The sequence below is a fragment of the Macaca mulatta genome, chromosome 15 (assembly GCF_049350105.2).
Source record: "Macaca mulatta isolate MMU2019108-1 chromosome 15, T2T-MMU8v2.0, whole genome shotgun sequence".
In the NCBI taxonomy this organism is placed as follows: domain Eukaryota; kingdom Metazoa; phylum Chordata; class Mammalia; order Primates; family Cercopithecidae; genus Macaca; species Macaca mulatta.
Genome location: NC_133420.1, coordinates 44,300,895 through 44,320,036, shown reverse-complemented (window position 1 = coordinate 44,320,036; position 19,142 = coordinate 44,300,895). Strand labels below are relative to the sequence as shown.

The following is a 19,142-nucleotide window of genomic DNA, read 5'->3' as shown; positions in this document are numbered from 1 at the left end:
GGATATGGCTTTGCTGGGTCCTCTGGTGCTAGGTCTTTTCCTGGCTGCAGGCAAGGACTTGGCCAGGGCTGTGGTCCCATCTCAAGGCTTGACTGGAGAAAGAGCTGCTTTTAAACTCACTCGCGTGGTTGTTAGCAGGTTAACAACCCTACTAGGGTCGGTCCTTCCCAAGCCCTTAGACTGAGGGCCTCACTGGCTGTTCACCAGAGGCTGCCGTCAGCTCCTGGTCACCTGGGTCTCTCGTGGGATCTCTCTCATGCTGCCCACCATCTGCTGCCACCTGTCTACTTGCTTGTCTCTACCCAGCCTCCCTGGCTAGCTGGCCCTGACCCCTCACTTCATCCTCTCATGGCAGCTCACAACCCAGAGGCCAGCAGGTGTGAGCCAGAGAGAGAAGGTATGCTTGAAACAGAAGTCTCCGTCTTTTGTAAGCTACCCTCAGAAGTGATATGCAGTCACTTTCACTGCATTCTGTTCATTAGAAGTCAGTTACCAGGTCTAGCCCAGACTCACAGGGAAGAGGTGATGTAGGGCATGAGCATCAAGAGGCAAGGAGCCCTGGGCGCTATCCCCAAGGCTGCTTATCACAGGCCCTCCCGGCTGTGCCCTTGGGGCATGTCCCTTCTGATCCTCAGTTTCCTCGTGTGTAAAATGAGAGACTGCTTCCTCCCTCTGCGGCAAGAACGGAGGAGATGGAGGGGAAGAGCCTGGCCTGCTGCCCTGGTTGCTGTAGCACCTGGGCACGGGCGCTGCAGTGATTGTTATTCTCACAGAGCTTCTGCAAAGGGTGTGCCAGACCATTTGGGAACCAGGCCGCAAGGAACTCAGCTCACCTAGGGCAGGTTTGGGGGTTGGTTTTGGAGTCACTTCTGGGCTCCCAGTCACCTTGTGTGGTCTGGATCTCCACAGACAACCCCTGACACCCCAGCCTACATCCTGTGGACCCAGGAGGCAATACAAGGCTGGCTTGGGGTGGAGGGTGGGGCCAGCGCTGAGGCAGGAGCTTCACCCTCCTGCATATCGGAGAGGAGAAGCTGGGTGTTCCAGAGGGTAGGCGGTGCCATGCCCTTCCGTGGTCTAGAAGACTTGGGCAGTGCCAAAGTACAGACTGGCTCAGGAACTGATTCTCCATGGGGTCATTCAGTTGGGGCCAGACTGGGCTAGTTTCGTCTTTGGTTTCTGAGATGATCTGGCCAGAAAAACCCCACCCCACATGACTGAAGCCCTGGTAACCAACCAGGTGTGTGTTTTCATCCCATGCAGACAATTTCAGGTACACGTGTGACATCTGCGGGAAGAAGTACAAATACTACAGCTGTTTCCAAGAGCACCGAGACCTGCACGCAGTGGATGGTGAGTCAGGCCCCTCACTCCCTGGAGCCATGCCAAGAAGCGCCCTTCCTCAGAGACACCAGCCTCCAGCGCTCCCCGCCTCCCTCCTCCCTCTTACCCAGAAAAAGGCCAGGCAGTAGCCAGAACCACAACGGGGATGACCAGCCCTGGAGGATTCTGGGGGCGGGAACGTCACCCTCATACTCCACATGACTTCTATTTAGGTTAACCCAAGTGAACTTGCCATTTTTATAGGTCAAAATTAGTCAAATATTGGAATTTCATATCGAGTCATTTTATAGTTTCATATTGAGCATTTTTATGTTCTGATGAAATTAAACCGGTTTTAAAAAACGAATGATGGCCTTTTAGCATCTTAGATTAGACAATTAGAAATTAGAACAATACAGTTAACACGTTTTTGAGTCTTAAAAATCCTAGAAAGAGGGTCTTAGACCTTGGAAGGGCCTTAGGGGTTCCCCGTCTAGCCCCACACCCTCAGCCCATCTCAAGCTGTGACAACCAGGCCCACCACCTGTTACCACTAGCCTGTCCGTTTTCTCACCTCCTCTTTCTCTCTCCTCCTGATCTCTTCCTCTTTTCTCCTGCCCTGGCCCCTTGAAGCCATGCTGGCAATCAGAAACAGATCCAGGCAAACTGTCTGCCTGCATCATGGGTGGGTGTCCATCCTAGTGAGGACGAGGGATTGAGGCCCAGGCTGTGTCCTGGTTGGGATGTATCCTCGTGTTGTCCTGGTTTTGGGGGGCTTCCACAGTGGCCAGGGCAGCCCACCTGGGCCCCAAGGCAAACCCATGGGGGTAGGGGCTGGGAGCAGCGGCAGAGGCTGCTCTGGGCAGGGACTAACAGGGCTCCTGTTTGCTTCTTTCCTTCTGCGGCTGCTGCCTCCCGCCCGGGCGCAGTATTTAGTGTGGAAGGGGCCCCCGAGAACCGGGCAGGTAAGTCCTTGGGGCTGCTCATCACCTCCCCTGTCCCCGGCTGGGCTCCTGAGACCTGGGGGACCAGGTTGCTGAGGGCCATATGTTCTCCCACAGACCCTTTCGACCAAGGTGTCGTGGCCACTGACGAGGTGAAGGAGGAGCCCCCGGAGCCATTCCAGAAAATCGGGCCAAGTATGCGGGATTCCCTCTGGGGACAAGGGCTGGGTGGGGGCTGGCCAAGGGAGGCAGGGCTCAGTCTCACTGCTAGGGCAGGGGTAGCAGTGGGTGGCATCACTTAACGGCAGCAATGGTGCCCACCTGTCAGTTGGGCCAGTCAGTGTTAGGACTGGAGCTTTCGAGGAGCAGCAGGGCAGCACAGGGTCAAGGTCAGAGCAGTGAAGGCAGCCAGGATGGGACTGAGTCCTGGCGCTACTGCTTACAGGCTTGGTGTCCTCACGGTCTGTTAGCCATCCTGAACCTCAGCCTCCCCACCCGTCGAGTGAGGATGACATTTCCCCACAGGTTTGTTGGGGGATTAAATGAGATCCTGGATGTGAACCACTTGTTAGCACAGTGCCTGGTACATAGTAGGTGCTCAGAAAATAACACGTCATAGTCACCTGAAGGGGCCTCTCAGCGAATGAGCTATCCAGGGCAACCACAGGCAGATACTCTGTCTCTGTCACAGGACACGCCCTGAGGGCAGGAGCCACACACATGTCTGGCCTGTTTTCGATAAACTTGTATTGAGTGTTGTGGGCACACAGCAGGGAGCAGGACACATGTAGTCCTGCCCTTGGGTAGTTCAGATGGGGCTTTGGGGGTGGGGACAGCAGATCATTGAACAGTTCCAACACAGCTTGCAGGGAGTTGTGGGAGGCCTGAGGGAATGCTGGAAGCTTTCGGGTGGGGATGAGGGTAGGGGATGAGCCCCGGCATCCCATGTGAAGGCAGGAGAGCCCTGCTGATCCCAGAAATCGATGGCTTCAGGTCTTACAGAGCCTTGAATACTAGCAGGCAGCATCCTCAGGTGAATGAGCCAGAGAGTTTACTAAGTGGAGAAGGGACTTGATCCGATTTGCATTTTAAGAAGCCTGATTTTGCTGCTGGGAGGAAGATGGATTGGGAGGGGCTGGGTGGCCAGCCTAGGGCAGGTGCTGGGGGACCACAAGTGAGTGAGACTTGTCCTTTCCAGCTGTTCAGGAATTGCCATACCTGCTATTTATCTCTTTGTTTTCTGTACCTCACTTAACTACCCTGCAAGAAGAGACCTTTGTGGTCTCTGCTTCCTTCCGATAAGGATCTAAAGCAGCTTGTAAAAATATACACAAAAACAGAACGAGCAGATGAGGATATCTGAGTGAAGGAAAATCAGAGGAGCTGAAACACTAAGTTAGATACGTTCCTCAGGCAGAACTTGATCCCAGCTCTTGGAAGGGGTTGGGTGTGTCCCCTCCCCCTTCCCCCAAATGCTTTTTCTTCCTCATCCCTTGTCCATGTGGTCATGGGATGATTCTTTGCTTTCTTCTTAACTCTTCTGAAAGCGTTCAGGAAACTGAAGATGAGATCATGTCTATAAAGTGGTTAGCACAGTGCTTGTCACATGCATAGTAAACACTCGATAAACAGGAGCATAAAAATCATCTTAAAGATGAAGAATATGGCCGGGCGCGGTGGCTCACACCTGTAGTCCCAGCACTTTGGAAGGCCAAGATGGGCGGATCACCTGAGGTTGGGAGTTCAAGACCAGCCTGGCCAATATGGCAAAACCCCGTCGCTACTAAAATTAGCCAGGCGTGGTTATGCATGCCTGTAGCCCCAGCTACTTGGGATGCTGAGGCAGGAGAATCACTTGAACCCAGGAGGCAGAGGTTGCATTGAACCGAGATCACGCCACTGCACTCCAGCCTAGGTGACAGAGTGAGACTCCATCTCAAAAAAAAAAAAACCATATGACGAAACCCTCAGCACTCAAATACAGGAAGTTAGACCCTGCAGGGGAAACACAAAAGTGAATCAGGCATATTTGCAGCATTCAAAGAATTCAGGCTGGGCGCGGTGGCTCTCACCTGTAATCCCAGCACTTTGGAAGGCAAGGCGGGTGAATCACAAGGTCAGGAGATGGAGACCATCCTGGCCAACATGGTGAAACCCTGTCTCTACTAAAATACAAAATATTAGCTGGGCATGGTGGTGAGCGCCTGTAGTTCCAGCTACTCAGGAGGCTGAGGCAGGAGAATCGCTTGAGCCCGGGAGGTAGATCTTGAGCCAAGATCGCACCACTGAACTCCAGCCTGGTGACAGAGCAAGACTCCATCTCAAAAAAGAATTCAAAACAATTCATAGTCTGGTGGGAGAGACATTCATAGACAGATATAGGACAGGAACAGAGGATCTGTGACCTCCCCGTTCAGTATCTATGCAGGATCTGGCAGTGGTCCCAGTGTACTGCTGCTCTTCCAACCGTATCATTATCCTTAGGAAAATGGGCTTTGAAATCAGACAGGCCTGGGTTTGAATGCTGTCATCACCAGCTTATTAGCTCCTTACCCCTTGTGAGCGTCCCATAAGTTGGGAACAAGCACATCTCTGAATTTTTCAGTGCTGTTGGAGCACACACACATAGAATGTCTCGCTGAGCACCTGGCTCATATCCAAGGTGTAGTAAGTGAGACATGTTACTAAGAAAGAGTCAAGGGCAAGAGTTTTAGAGCCAACCCAAACAGGACTCCCAGCTCGACCCTTAATAGCTGCATGATGTCCTACCAATTTTCTAATCTGTCTAATCCATAGTTTCTCTACCTCTAAATGGGCTGATGACAATAAAACTCACCTTTCAGGATTGTCTTGGGGCTTAGATGAGATTATAATTGTAAAAGAATTAGCGTAGTCCTTACACATGCGTGCAAAGCATTAAATAAGTGGTACCTGTTAATTACCCAGGAAGATGCAGAACAAGATGAAGCGTGTTCTCTGTTATCTGTAACTAAGTCTGACGGACAGCCAGTGCAAGGACCTGGGAGGAATTACCACAAATTATTAGGAGTGTAGAATTGCATTGAGAATATCAGACTGGGTCTGGCTGCCAGCGTACTCCCAGCTGGACTGAATGGAGCTGAGATTGCTGGTGTGGTGTGAGACCATCCCTTGCTGCCACTCAGGAGCTGCCTGTGAGACAAAAATGTTGCTTCTTCAGCTCCTGCTACGTATAAGCAGGCCAATGCCACAGAACGCTAAAAATGATTAGCCAGTAGAGGCACCACGTATTCTGAAGGGACTGATTGCCCGAGTAAAGCTCTGTAGTCGGAGGAAGAAGAAACACCCCGGCTGGAGTGAGTGCTGGGAAGTACACCTTTCACATCAGCATCAGCTGAGCACATTAGAGAATTAGGTACTTAGGTTGGAAGAAGCCCAGGCAATGACAGAGCAGAGAATCCTGCTAGAAAAGGGAGAGTTGGTCCAAGAAGCCTTGTGGGTTAACTTGCTCTTCATCTGCAGATCCAAGAATTACTTCCATGATAATGGGCAGAGGGAGAATCAAGGAAAACTCATTTGTGTGGTCTGTTGAAACAGAGTAAGTCTGGAGTCACGTATGGGTTACTTGATTTTTATGCCTGAATAAGGAAGAGTCACTTGAATAGTTAAAAAAAAAATGAGAGAACTATGTAAATTCCATATAACAAGAAAAAGAGAATTTAAGAGACTCGGAGAAGAGCACACCTCTGAAAATGATCTACCACAAAATCTAGAAGACCATTCTGTTTGACAACCTCCATCTCTTATAAGAAAATGTGACCTGTCTTACAAGTCTACTTAGGCTGCCACAACAAAATATTGTGGACTGGGTGGTGTGAACAATTTATCTCTTACAGTTCTGGAAGCTGGAAAGCCTGAGATCAAGGTGCCAGCATGGCAGGCTTCTGTTGAGGGCTCTCCTCTTGGCTTGCAGGTGGCCACCATATATCTGGACATGATGGTGAAAGAGAGAGGGAGCAAGTTTTCTGGCTTGTCTTCTAATAAGGGCACTAATCCCATGATGAGGACCCTACCCTTATGACCTCATCTAACCCTGCTTACCTCCCAAAGGCCCCATCTCTACATGCCATCATATTAGGAGTTAGAGTTTCAACGTATGAATTTGAGGATGAGGGCACAGTTCGGTCCATAGCATGACCCCTGTGAAAAAGGAGCCGGAGTTGTATGGTGAAAAAGCAACAGAATAAGAAGGCAAAGAGAGAGGAGTAAGACGAGGAAGGATTTCAGGAAAGCAGAAAATGTAATAACAGAATTAAAAACTACATTCTATGAAGTAAAGAACCGAGTTTATCTGCAAAATTGGAATTAGTGATGTGAAGGATGAACTTGAACAGATGAAGATAATGAGAGGATGAGAGGAAAATATGATAAACAGGGAGAACAGGGAGCCAGTTTCAGATAATTGATATTACAGTACCAGTGTCCAGAAACAGTGCTCCTAAGATCTAATAGAAGAAAAATTTGCTCAGCTAAAGGAAGACCTGTATATGCAGATTTAATAGGCTTATCATGCATCAGATAGATTCGGTATAAAGAGACCTGAACTCACGTAGATCTCAGTGACTTTTTAAAACTATAAAGGAAAAAAAAACCTATATAAGCATTCAGGCATAAAAAAGCAAGTTACCTATACATGAATTCAAGGTGGACTTGCCTTAGACATCTCTGCAATACTAAATCTTAGAAGATAATGGATCAGATTTGAAGGGAAAAGGTTGTAATCTAAGAATTTTATATCTAGACAAACTGTGGTTTATGTGTAAAGAGAAAAGCAAGGGCTTAAAAACATACTTTTTTTTCTATGTACCCATCTTCACAAAATTATTTGAAGGTATACTCTGATGAACTAAGTCGTAGAATACATTTAAAGACTCAATTGTGAGAAATTCATAGTATAAGAGGAACTGTGAGTAGTAAAACAAGATAAACTAGAAGTTAGTTTAAAATGTTCCAAATCCGATTATAAAATTGCAGAAGGCACATTATTCTAAAATATTTAAAATGAGGGTTTTTTTTTTTAAAGGAAGGAGGAATTGGTGAGGGCTACAGTAAAGTAGGTTAAGCCTTCCTGTTCATAGTGTGACTCCAGACCAGCAAATCAGCATTCCTGGAAGCTTATTAGAAATGTATATTCTTAGGCCCTACTCCAGACCTACAGGATCAAAATTTCTGGGGTGGAACCCAGCAATCTATGTTGTAACAGTCTTTCTAGATGATTCTTTGATGTGCTAAAGTTTGAGAAACACTACCTTTCTCAATGGTGACAAACTGAAAAATGTCATTTGCCACTTGACTATTAACAATTAGAGAAATACATCTTATGTACTAATTATCTAAAACAATAGACAATATTGGAAAATAATGGAATATCGGAGAATAATGGAAAAATAAAGAGTTCGTATATAAAACAACTGGGAATTAAGGCAGCAATCAGAAAGGGTGGAGCATGATTGTAAAACCAAATCAATTATAGCAATAAAAGCAAATGGTATAATCTCCTTTATTAGAAGGCAAAGCTTGTCAGGTTGATTTAAAATAATCCAATTGTTAATGGTTTATTAGAGACATTAGAGACAAGGTTAATTCCTTATCTTTACTCTGCACTTGAGCTTCTCTTTCCTACTTCCAGAACTAGATTAAATTCCCTATCATGGGTTTTTATAGCACTGCATATGTCTCCTTGAGAGCACTTACTGTGGATGGAGTTTTAAATTTGAGTGACTCTTTGATTTTTTTTTTATCTCCTTTTGTTAGACTGTAAACTCCTTGAAGGCAGGAACTTTGCCTGTTTTGCTTAGCATTTTGTGCCAGCACTTAGCACAGTACCTGTTTAACGAATGACAGTACGAGAAAATGTTGGGACATGTCTTTACGTACATGTAAACAAATAGAAATCAGGATCTGACAAATTAATTATCAAATTATGCCACACAAACTAATAAAATGGAATAATTAAATGTTACAGCATGAGTTCTTAAATTTTCCCATGCATCAGAATTTTCTGGAGGGCTTGTTAAAACACAGATTGCTGGACCCAGCACCTATAACTTTTTTTTTTTCAGTAGGTCTTAGGTGATTCCTAAGAATTTGCATTTCTAACAGGTTCCCAGGTGATACTGATGTTGCTGGTCCAGGGACCGCACTTTGAGAAGCACTGTGTTGGAAAATAGTTTTATGTTACTAAATACAGTTCACAGTGAAGATTTTGATCCCATGAACCTTTAGGTATCAAACAACATTGTTTCCAAATATACAAAATAAATTTAGAAATACAGTGAAGTAGAAAGATTTATCACAATATTTAGTCCTTGACAGAGCAAGTAGACAAATAAGGTTGTATAGAATTTAAATAATATATTTAATACAGTTGATCTAATAACTGTGAATCCTGCAAAGAGCAAATAACTGTTTCCAGTGTTTATGAATCAGTTACAAAAAGTATTTAACTACTAAAAATTCTATAGCGGGAGAGAAAAACCATAAACAGACTAATAGACCAATTAAGAAAAAATTAATTTTAACACGTATAACAAAATGTTGATATCCTTAATCTACAAAGAGTTTAGTGATTTCATAAATGTCAATATACCTGTAGAAATGCTGGCTGTAAACACAAAAGGAAACTCACAAAAGGAAAACAATAGTTAATTAAACATGAAAAATAATCAATTTCCTTAGAAATCAAAGAAATGGAAAATAAAATCAGCAGTGTAATATAGTTCTTCTTATCAGATAGACAGAATTTAAGAAGATGATAATACTTAATGCTGGCTGTAGTGTGCATAAACGGTCATTTTCACACCTTTCTGATTGGGATGATGGTGCTGTGGTTATCAAAGGTCTTAAAAATACATACCCTTTCCCTCTCTTGAATATTTCCCCAGGAAATAATGTGCAAAGATTATATGGAATAGCCTTTGTTTTGTGATAATGTGTAAAATTAATGGGTAAATGTGGAAAATTTTCTATAAAAACATGAGTCACAACATTTTTTTTTAAATAGGGAAAAAATTTTGAAACAATCGCAATGTTCCTTGGTATAGAGGACTGGCTCAGCAAATTCCAAAGTCCAGGGGGAACCATGCAGCCAATAAATGCGGTAGAGATCAATATTTATTGATTGGGCAAGATGTCCACAAAGTAATGTCGATTGAATACACCAGATTACAAAGAGGATATTGATCAGGACTGGCTAATTCAGGGCTCACAGGAGCCAGACAGGTGGTATCAGTGAGAGAAGCACACTCCAGATGAGACAGAATGAAGAGTGGGGACCAGGGCACCCTCCCCCAAGGGGGTAGATGCTGCTCTTTGGGGGTTACAGATGATTGAAATTTCTCTTTAGTTTTTATTTTGTATTTGTATTTATCAGTATTTTATAATTTTCCCCCAGTGAACAATATTACATCAGACATTTTTAAGAAGAAAGAAGTTAGGCAGTGCCAAAAGAGAGGTAAAGATAAAAGTCGGGTGGGACTTGAGAGGAAGAAGTGACCCCTGCTGCCAGTGGGTGGGGGGTGCTTGGGGGTAGGGAAGGTTCTGGAGATGAGGGGACCCTGGGTGTGGCCACTGCAGAGGGCAGGGCTTGTAGAGGGGCTGATGAAGAGGTTGGTGTTGGAGGTCAGCACATTTCTTGAGCACCGGGGCTGGGGTGGAGCAATGTGCCAGGTACTGTTCTAAGCACTTGCCATCTAAATTTAATCCTCACAGCAATCCTACAAGGTGGTCCTATTATGACCTCTGTTTTATAGATACAAAAACTGAGGCACAGAGAGGTTAAGAGACTTGCCCGAGGTTACCCAGCTCAGAATGTCTGAGCTGGGACTGGAATAGGGGTCTTCTAACTCCAGAGTCAGAATTGATTCCAGTTGATGGTCCCAGAATGGGGAGGAGTTTTTTGGGGGGTGGGAGCACGCTGATGTTTCTTGGTGGGGGCCAGTTGCCCATTCTTACACCTTCGTTTCCTTCCTGGACAGAAACTGGCAATTACACCTGTGAATTCTGCGGGAAACAGTACAAGTACTACACTCCCTACCAGGAGCATGTGGCCTTACACGCCCCCATCAGTGAGTACCTCCTCCCGGTGGGGATGGGGATTGGGGGGCTGGGGACAGGGTGGGCCAACTGTTGGCCAGGCCTCTGGAATTTGGCTAGGAAATGGTGAAAGCAAGGTGAGCTCAGTTCTGGGTCAGTCTTTAGGTGTTAAGTCTGACCTAGGGCCACCTGTCTACAGTGGCTGGCATAGCTGAGAAGTCCCCCTCTTAAGCCAGAGCGGCATCTGAGCCCTCCCTCAGTGGACTCAGAGTCCTGTGCCCACGTGATTGGGGTGAGGAGGGTGGACATCACTTCTCCAAGTCCTGCTGTGGCCCTCTTCTAGGTGCCCCCACATCACGAGGTTTATGAATCTTCACTCCCAAAGCCAGTGCCCCGTGATACAGCTTCAGTCGGAACAGATGCAGGAGGGAGCCCAGGCTAGGGGCATGGTTAACTGGACAGGAAAGCTCCCTCTTGGCCTTGATGGTGGGAAGCTAAGGAGGTGGCAGGAACCCTGAGCTGGGAGTCAAGCCCTGGCTGTTAATCCCAGCTGAGTCCCAGGCCTGCTTGTGATGCGGGGCAGGCCCCATCCCGACCCTGGACCACTATCTCCCACTCTGACCAGGAAAGGAAAGAGCTCTAAGGGCCCTTCCCACAGGGACATCCTGGCCTTCTATCCTCCTGGTGCCCATGAGCCTACCTTGCTGATTTCCCACCTCCTTTTCTGGATATTAGAGGGGTCACCATCCTTGGATCCCCGAGTGTATGAGCTAGGGGGCCCATCAGCCTCCCTTCCCCTTCATGTACAGGTGCAGAAACCAAAGTCTGATGGGGGCGGGGCTTGTGCAGTCTCAGGGCAGAAGGGCTGGATGTTTAGCAACATTTTGGGGAGTGTTACTGGTTTTGTTTCTCACAGCAGAGCTGTGGGGATACCACTCCCCATTCTGTGGATGGGAAGACTTAGGTCCAAACAGAGAAGGAGGGTTTACAGAAGGTCACTGGGGGCTGAAGCCCCTTATAGTCTGGGAAGGCCCGAGTCCTTCCTGAAGCCCTGCTGTTGGCATACCAAGGGTATCGGATAGGGAGGGAGAAGTATTCAGAGCCTGGAGGGTGGTGCAGGTAGCTTCCCCAGGAATTCCTCCCATCTGGGCAGAGTGGCAGGGGCTGAGGGGTCTCCCCATGGGCGAGAACTCCAGTCCCAAAGTCGAGCACTGGGCTGAGATTCTCATCCTTGCTTGCCCCTCACTGCTCTGTGACCTTGTGCCTGTTGCTCTCCTTCTGTGGGCTCCAGTTTCCCATCTGTGAGAGCTCTTTAAGGTCTTTTGAGCCCAGGATCTGGATTATAGACATCTCTGACATGAGGTACCTGCTATGGCCCCACTAGAAGAATTCATTCCACCTCCCAGCGTGGGCTGTATGGATCTTTCAGTACCCACCGTAGAGCCAGATGTTGTGTGGGGAGAGAGGATGCAGGATTCCACTAGGTAGGCACCGACTATCCAGTTGACCTACTTGTGGTGCTGATGCCCAGACAGCAGGACTATGGTCGGGCTTGAACACCATGGCCTGCACCCCTCTGGGGATCCAGCTTTCCATAAGCAGGTACAGGGCAGCCATGTCTGTGTTCTCCAGTGAAGCAGCAACTGCCCTGCTGCCTGGTGCCCAGACTGGATGCTACCCAGAATGCACTTTCAGTGAGGTGTTAGCTACAAGGGCAGACTATAACCTTGGGTTCAGCCTTTGGAGACTATCTTCAGTGCTTCCTGGGGCAAGTTGAGTAAGGCCATGGAGGTAGTAAGATGGGGAACTTGGCTTTGAATTCCAGCAGGCAAGCTCTAGGCCCATACTCAACCATGAAGCTATCCTACATCCCATGTCAGATGGTACAACAGAAAGGGGTGTGTCTCTTGCCTCCTAAGAGATGCACCACCCTGACAGCCTGGTGCATCTCTCCTGAAGAGCTGTCTACTTTTCTTTCTCTCTTCCTCATTTTCTTTTGCTTTCTGTTGTGAACTCTCTTTCTTTCTGTACCTGCTTGTTGACTGAATCTCTCTGTTACCTACTGAAGTCTGGGAACTCAGGGGTCATCTGTGTTTAAAATATGGCATGAGAGGTTTAGCCTGGATTCAACAGAGAATTATTTATCCAAGGCTGACCAAGAGATAGCTCCTGCAGTGGCCTGTGTCTGGTTCTAGAGATTTGTGTGCCAGTGGACTCCTTGTGGAGGCAGAGGTGGATTTGAGGGCTTCATCAGGTAGGTTTCCAGGGCTAGGACTTGATTCCCTGGGTCTAGTGAGTGTCCCTATAAGGACATAGGCTCACTGTAGAAGAATTTCTTAGAATTAGTGTCATAGAATCTGTATTCTTTTATGTCTGACTTCTTTTGCTCAGCAGAATGTTTTTAAGATTCATATTTTAACATATCGTATGTATCAGTTGTTCATGCTTTTTTACTTCTGAGCAATGTTCTATTGCATGAAAATACCATTTGTTAGCCATTTACCAGTTAATTTGGGTTGTTTCCAACTTCAGGCTATTACAAATAAAGCTGCTATGAAAATGCTTATATGAGGATTTTGTGGGCGTATGTGTTCATTTCTTTGGATAAATACCCAAGGAGTAGAATTACTGGGTCATGGGGAATAGTATGTTTAACTTTTTAATAGGTGACTGACTATTTTCCAAAATGACCATAGCATCTTTCACTGCTACCAGCTGTGCCTGGGAGTTCCACTTGCTCCATGTTCTTGCCAACATTTTATGGCATTGGTCTGTTTAATTCCAGCTATTCTAGTGAGGGGATAGTGGAATCTCACTGTGGTGTTGATTTGTATTTTCCTGATGACTAATGATGTTGAACATCTTTATATTTGCTTATTGGCCACTTGCATATTTTACTTTGGAAATTGTCTGTTTAAGTCTTCTGCCCATTTTTTTGGTTGGGCTATTTGTCTTTTTATTATTAAGTTGTAGGCGTTCTTTATATATTCCAGTAGGCCTGGGTTCTTTGTCAGATATATGTATTATGGATTTTTCTCCTAGTCTCCGGCATGCCAGTTGATTTTCATACAGCATCATTTGATGAACAGATGTCTTTCATTTTTATGAAGTCCCGGTTGTCATTTTTTTCTGTAGTTAGTGCTTTCTGGGTTCTACCTCAAGGATATCCTTGCCTACCTCAAAATGGTAAAGATATCCTCTTTTATTATCTTTTAGAAGCCTTATAATTTTAGCTTTTTCATTTATGTTTGTGATATATTCCAAGTTAATTTTTCAAATGATGCGTGGTATGAGTTGAGATTCATTTTATTCCATACAGATACCTGGTTATTGCAACACCGTGTGTTGAATGGATTATCTTTTCATATTCCTTTGCACTGGTACTTTTGTGGAAAGTTATTTGAATGTATAAGTGTAAGTATTTTTCTCTTCCGTTGGTCTGTTTATCTTTATGCCTATTCCACATTATCTTACTTACTGAAAGCTTTCTAGTAAGTCTCAAATCAGCTACTCTTAATTTTTCAACGTTGTTATTTTTTAAGACTATTTGGCTATTCTAGGAACTTTATTCTTCCATATTCATGTTAGAGTCTTCTCTAATTTCTACCAAAAAAATGCAACTTGGAGTTTGTTTGGGATTATATTGAATCTATAGATCGATTTGGGGAGAACCATCATTACAATAATATTGGATCTCCCAATCCATGAACATGGTATATTTCCCCAAGTATTTAGGGCTTGTTTAGTTTCTCTCAGCAGCAGTTTGTACTTTTCAGAGAAGTCTTGCACGTATTTCATTCCGTATCTCCAAGTGTTTTATGGTTTGTGACACTACTGTGACTTTTAAATTTAATTTTCCAATTGTCTGTTGCTATTGCATATTAAAAAATCAATATGTATTGAATTTGTATATTGCAAATTTGCTAAATTTACTTATTAGTTCTAATAGATTTTTTGTAGATTTCTTAGGATTTTCTTTTACATATTGATGTCGTCCACAAATAAAGACAGCTTTATTTCTTTCCTTCCAATCTGTATTCTTTTTATTTTTTTTCTTCCTCACTGTTCTGATTAGGTCAGTCCAGTACAATGTTGAATAGAAGAAATCAGTGAATATTTTTGCCATGTTCCCAATCACAGAGTTCAGTTTTTCATTGTTAAGCATTGTGTTAGCTAAAGTAGGTTTTTATAGATGCCCTTTATCAGTTGATCTAGTTACCTCTGGTTTATAGTTTATTAAAAGTTTTTCTTATAAATTGATGTTGCATGTTTTTTTCCTCCATCTTTTGAGGTGATTCTATGGATTCTTATATTCTCTTTTGTTAGTACTGGTGAATTACGTAGACTTAAAAAAATTCACCATTCCTATACTTTATTAAAACACATTAAGCATATCAGAAAGTCAAACTGTAAAATGAACTGAAGAAAGTTATAACCTGGGGATGATTATTCTTTGCCAGATAAAATGACTTCCTTCTTTGAAGCTTCTGGTTTTTTTTTTGATAGGATATATTTAAGGTGTATAACTTGATTATTTCATATGTGTACATTGTGGAATAACCCCACAATCAAGTTCTTGCATAGGCATCTAAATTACTTAAAGATCCAAGGTTAGTTTATACACTAATGTGTTTTCAGAAACATGTTTTCCTCTCACTTCTATCTAAAATTCCTCAGGATTTTACTTGCTTTTGATATCATTCCCAAAACTGTCTCCTCAAGGGCAGGGAACTACAGTCCTAGGATTAGCAGAATGCCCCATATTTAATCAGTGGTGTGTTAACGAAGGTCATAATTAAGAAAATGAATATTTCTGGTGAAATTTAAAAAAAAAAGTTGATTGAAGTATGTTGTCATACAATAAAGTGCCTGTTATTTAAAGTGTACAGTTTGAGAAGTTTTGACCTATGCATGCACCCATGAGACGGTCACCACAATCTAATTAACATACCCATCACCCCCAACCGTTTTCTCATGCCCTTTTGTAATTTGCTTACCACTTCCCCATCCCGAGGCAAACACTAATCTGCTTCCTATTACTGTAAATTAGTTTGCATTTCCTAGAATTTTACATGTATGGAATCTTGCAGTATCTAAGTATGTATTTTTGAGGAGAGAGGTCTGGCTTCTTTCACTCTGCGTAATTATTTTGAGATTCATCTATGCTTACATGTATCGGTAGTTCATTCTCTTTTAATTGATGATGAGTAGTATTCCATTTCCAGATACACATGCTACAATCACTTTGTTCACTTATGGGTGGATATTTAGAGTATTTCTGTTCTGGAGCTAATATAAATAAGGCAATTATGAACATTCGTGTACAAGCCTTTGTAAGGACAAATGATTTATTTCTCTTGGGTAAATACCTAAGAATGGAATGGCTGGATCATATGATAGATGGTTGTTTAACTTTTAACAACAGCCAAATTGGTTTCCAAAGTAGTTGTGCCATTTTACTTTCCAACCAGCAGTACAATTTTCTTTTCTTGTAATGTTCTTGTCTCGTTGAGTATTCAGAGTAATGCTGGCCTCATAGAATTGGGAAGAGTACTCCCTCCTCTTCAATTTTCTGAAGAGTTTATATAGAATTGGTATTATTTTACATACGTATTCTATACAATTCAACAGTTAAGCCATCGAGCCTGAAATTTTCTTTGTAGGAAGGATTATTTAGAAATATATTCCATTTCCAAATATTTGGGAATTACCCAGATTTTTTGTTGTTATTGACTTCTAACTTAATTCCATTGTGGTCAGAGAACATATTCTGCATTTTCCAATCTTCAAAATTTATTGAGATAAGTTTTATGACCTACCTTATGGTCTCTTCTGCTGTGTGTTTCATGTCCACTTGACAAAAAAAAAAAAAGATGTATCTCGTAGTGTCAGTTAGCCTAAGTTGGTTGATAATATTGTTCACATCTCTATACTCTTTCCCAATTTTTTTAAAATTAGTTTGTCTTACCAAGTTCTGACAGAGAAGCATCAAAATTCTCAATTCCAATGGTGAATTTGTCTGTTTCCCCTTTTAGGTTTGTCAGTCTTCGATTTATGTAATTTGAACCTTTGTTATTAGGTACACACAGTTAGCATCATTATGCCTTGATGAACTGACCCTTTATAAAGTAGTGCAATGCCATTCTATATCTCTGGTAATGCCTGTTGTCCTGAAATTTCCTTTGTTGGTTGCTGTAAGACATGACAGCTTGCTTAGGATTAGTATTTGCGTATCTCTAGTATTAGTATATCTCTTTTCATCATTTTTTAATCTACCTTTATCTTTGTATTTGAAGTATGTGTATATAGTTGGTTCTTATGCCTTTCTTTATCCAGCCTGGTAATCCCTGCCTTTTAATTGAAATGTTTAATTCATTTACATTTAATATACTATATTAATATGGTTAGATTTAAGTTTACTATCTTGTATTTTTTCTATTTGTCCCATTTGTTCTTGTTCATTTTTTTCTTATTTTCGTGCCTTCTTTAGTATTAATCAAGTATTTTATTTAAAATACCTCTTGGCTTTCTAGCCATAACTCTTTTTCTTTAGTGGTTTCTCTATGATTTATAATATACATGTTTAATATGTTACAGAGCACCATGAATTTATATCATAACACATTACATATGATATAAAAGCCTTACAATGGTATACTTCCCATTTACTGCCCTCCTGTTCTTTGTGCTATTTTTATCAGACATTTATGCCTACATGTGTTATAAACCTAACAATTACTCTTTTAGCTTTAATAGTAATTTGTTAAAGTAACTGAGAAATTAGAAAATGCCTTTTATATTTACTTACATATTTTCCATTTCCTTTGCTTTTCTTTCCTTTGTGTACATCTGAATTCCATCTATTATCATTTTCTTTAATTCTTGAAGAACTTCCTTTAACATTTCTTATATTGTAGGTCTATTAGTGAAAGATTCTCTCAACTGAAGATGTTTTTATTTCACATCTTTTTTTGAAGTTTTTTCTGGATATAGAATTCTAGACTGATAATTTTTTTTATGTTTAAAAATATCATTCCTTTGTCTTCTAGCTTAAGTTGTTTCTGATGAAAAGTCAGAGATCATTCTGATTGTTATTCATCTATATTTAGTGTATCTTTTTTCTCTGGATGCTTTTAAGTATTTCTGGGGTTACTAATTTTTAGCAGTTTCATTATTTGTGTTTATCCTGTTTGAGATTCATTGAGCTTCTTGGATCATGAATGTACATTTTTCACCAAATTTGGAACATTCTCAGCCAGTATTTCTTCGAATATTTTTCTTTCCTAATCTCTCTTTTCTCTCTTGTTGAGACTTTAATTACATAGATGTTTCATAATCAATAATGTTTACAGATCAGCTGAAGCTCTGTTTATTTTTTCAGCCTTGTTTTCCCTCTGTGCTTCAGTTTGAATAGATTCTATTGCCCCATCTTCAAGTTCACTGATCTTCTCTTCTGTGGTGTCTAACCTGCTTTATTAGAAAAATCTATTAAGTGAACTTTTTATTTCAGCTATCATATTTTTCAACTAAGTTTCATTTGGCTTCTTTTTATAATTTTTATTTCTCTTCATTATTTTTCATCTTCCCTGTCATTTCTGTTGTTTCTGTTAACTGGTTTTTCTCTTGATTACTAGTCACATTTTCCTGTGTTGCCTGGAAAATAATTGTTTCTTCCATGCTGCATCCTGGGAATGCTGTGTTGTTGACTTGATTTTGTCTTCCTTTGAAAAGGGTTTTGTTCTGGCAGGTGGTTAATTACAAATCAACTCAATACTTCAAAAGCTGGTTTTTAAGCTGTGTTAGGGCAGGTCTAGAATAGTTCTTATTCTGGAGTTAGAGCAGCTCTTCTAAGGCGTGGCCTTTCTGGCCATTTCTTAGCTGAATGCCTGAAGTATTGAGCAAGGTCTCTCCTCTCTGGCGGGGGGAAACTCCAAAATATCTCCTACTCTTGTGTGACTTTTGAATCTTCACTTACTTAATCAGCCCCCCACCCCCACCCCCACCCCCTATTAGCTATTTTTTGCTAGGCTTTGCAGAGACTTACTCTGCACAAATATAGTTTGGTACTCAGCCAGATTTCAAGGGGGCCCATCTGCACATTTCTGGAGTTCTTTTTTGTTGCACAATTCTCTCTTCTTTGTTAATTTGCCGTGCAAATTCTAGCCACCTCAAAAGCCCTGAACTCAGATCACTGTCTCTTTCATTCACTGAGATGTTTGGGCTCCACCTTTCTCTGCCCTGGTCCAGAGGAGCTCCCCAGGCAGAGAGCCAGAGTGACCATGGGGCTCACATCATGTTTTCTGTCCTGAATCACAGTTCTGCACCACCTTTGTCCAACTTTATAGTTGAATATTGCAGGAGGCTAGGCTTGTTCCAGTTACTCCATCATGGCCAGAAGTGTGAGTTCTCCAGTTCTCTTTCTAAGATGAAGATCCACAAGGAGGGGTTCCCTGGTTGACTCCTCTTGAGTCTCATCTCCCATTCATCTCCACCTCCAGCCTTTGAGCACATGATTCCATTCGCCTCCAATGCAGTTTCATCCTCCTGTACCTCGTGGAAGTTTCAGGGAAACCCCCTGGTCTCTCCATCCCTTGATTGTGTGGTTGCTTTTCTTGAATCCTTGCATTCTCTAAATTATTTTGCTCCTTGCATTCTCTAAATTTTTTTGGCCCAGTTAAATGTTCAGCTTTCTGGAAAGGAGACCACAGTGCTCTGTTATTTTTTAGATACCTCTTGTGTGTAGATATCGCATGCGTGTTTCCTACAGGGGAAGTCAGCCAGTCTGTCTGAGACTCTTTCATT

General features: G+C 42.7%; 1 protein-coding gene across 50 annotated transcripts in view; it reads left to right on the top strand.

Annotated features, from left to right (window-relative positions):
• ZNF618 (zinc finger protein 618) overlaps positions 1-19,142 on the top strand; it is a 170,100-nt gene that overhangs the window by 129,544 nt on the left and 21,414 nt on the right. For 18 of the 50 annotated variants that reach the window (XM_077968288.1, XM_028834957.2, XM_077968284.1 and 15 more), the window contains 5 exons: positions 1,264-1,353; positions 2,253-2,288; positions 2,385-2,462; positions 9,700-9,759; positions 10,283-10,372. In XM_077968288.1, coding sequence (XP_077824414.1) covers positions 1,264-1,353; positions 2,253-2,288; positions 2,385-2,462; positions 9,700-9,759; positions 10,283-10,372 — 354 coding nt within the window. The remainder of the gene's footprint in view (positions 1-1,263; positions 1,354-2,252; positions 2,289-2,384; positions 2,463-9,699; positions 9,760-10,282; positions 10,373-19,142) is intronic. The other 32 variants (XM_077968268.1, XM_028834953.2, XM_028834954.2 and 29 more) reach the window with 3 other exon arrangements.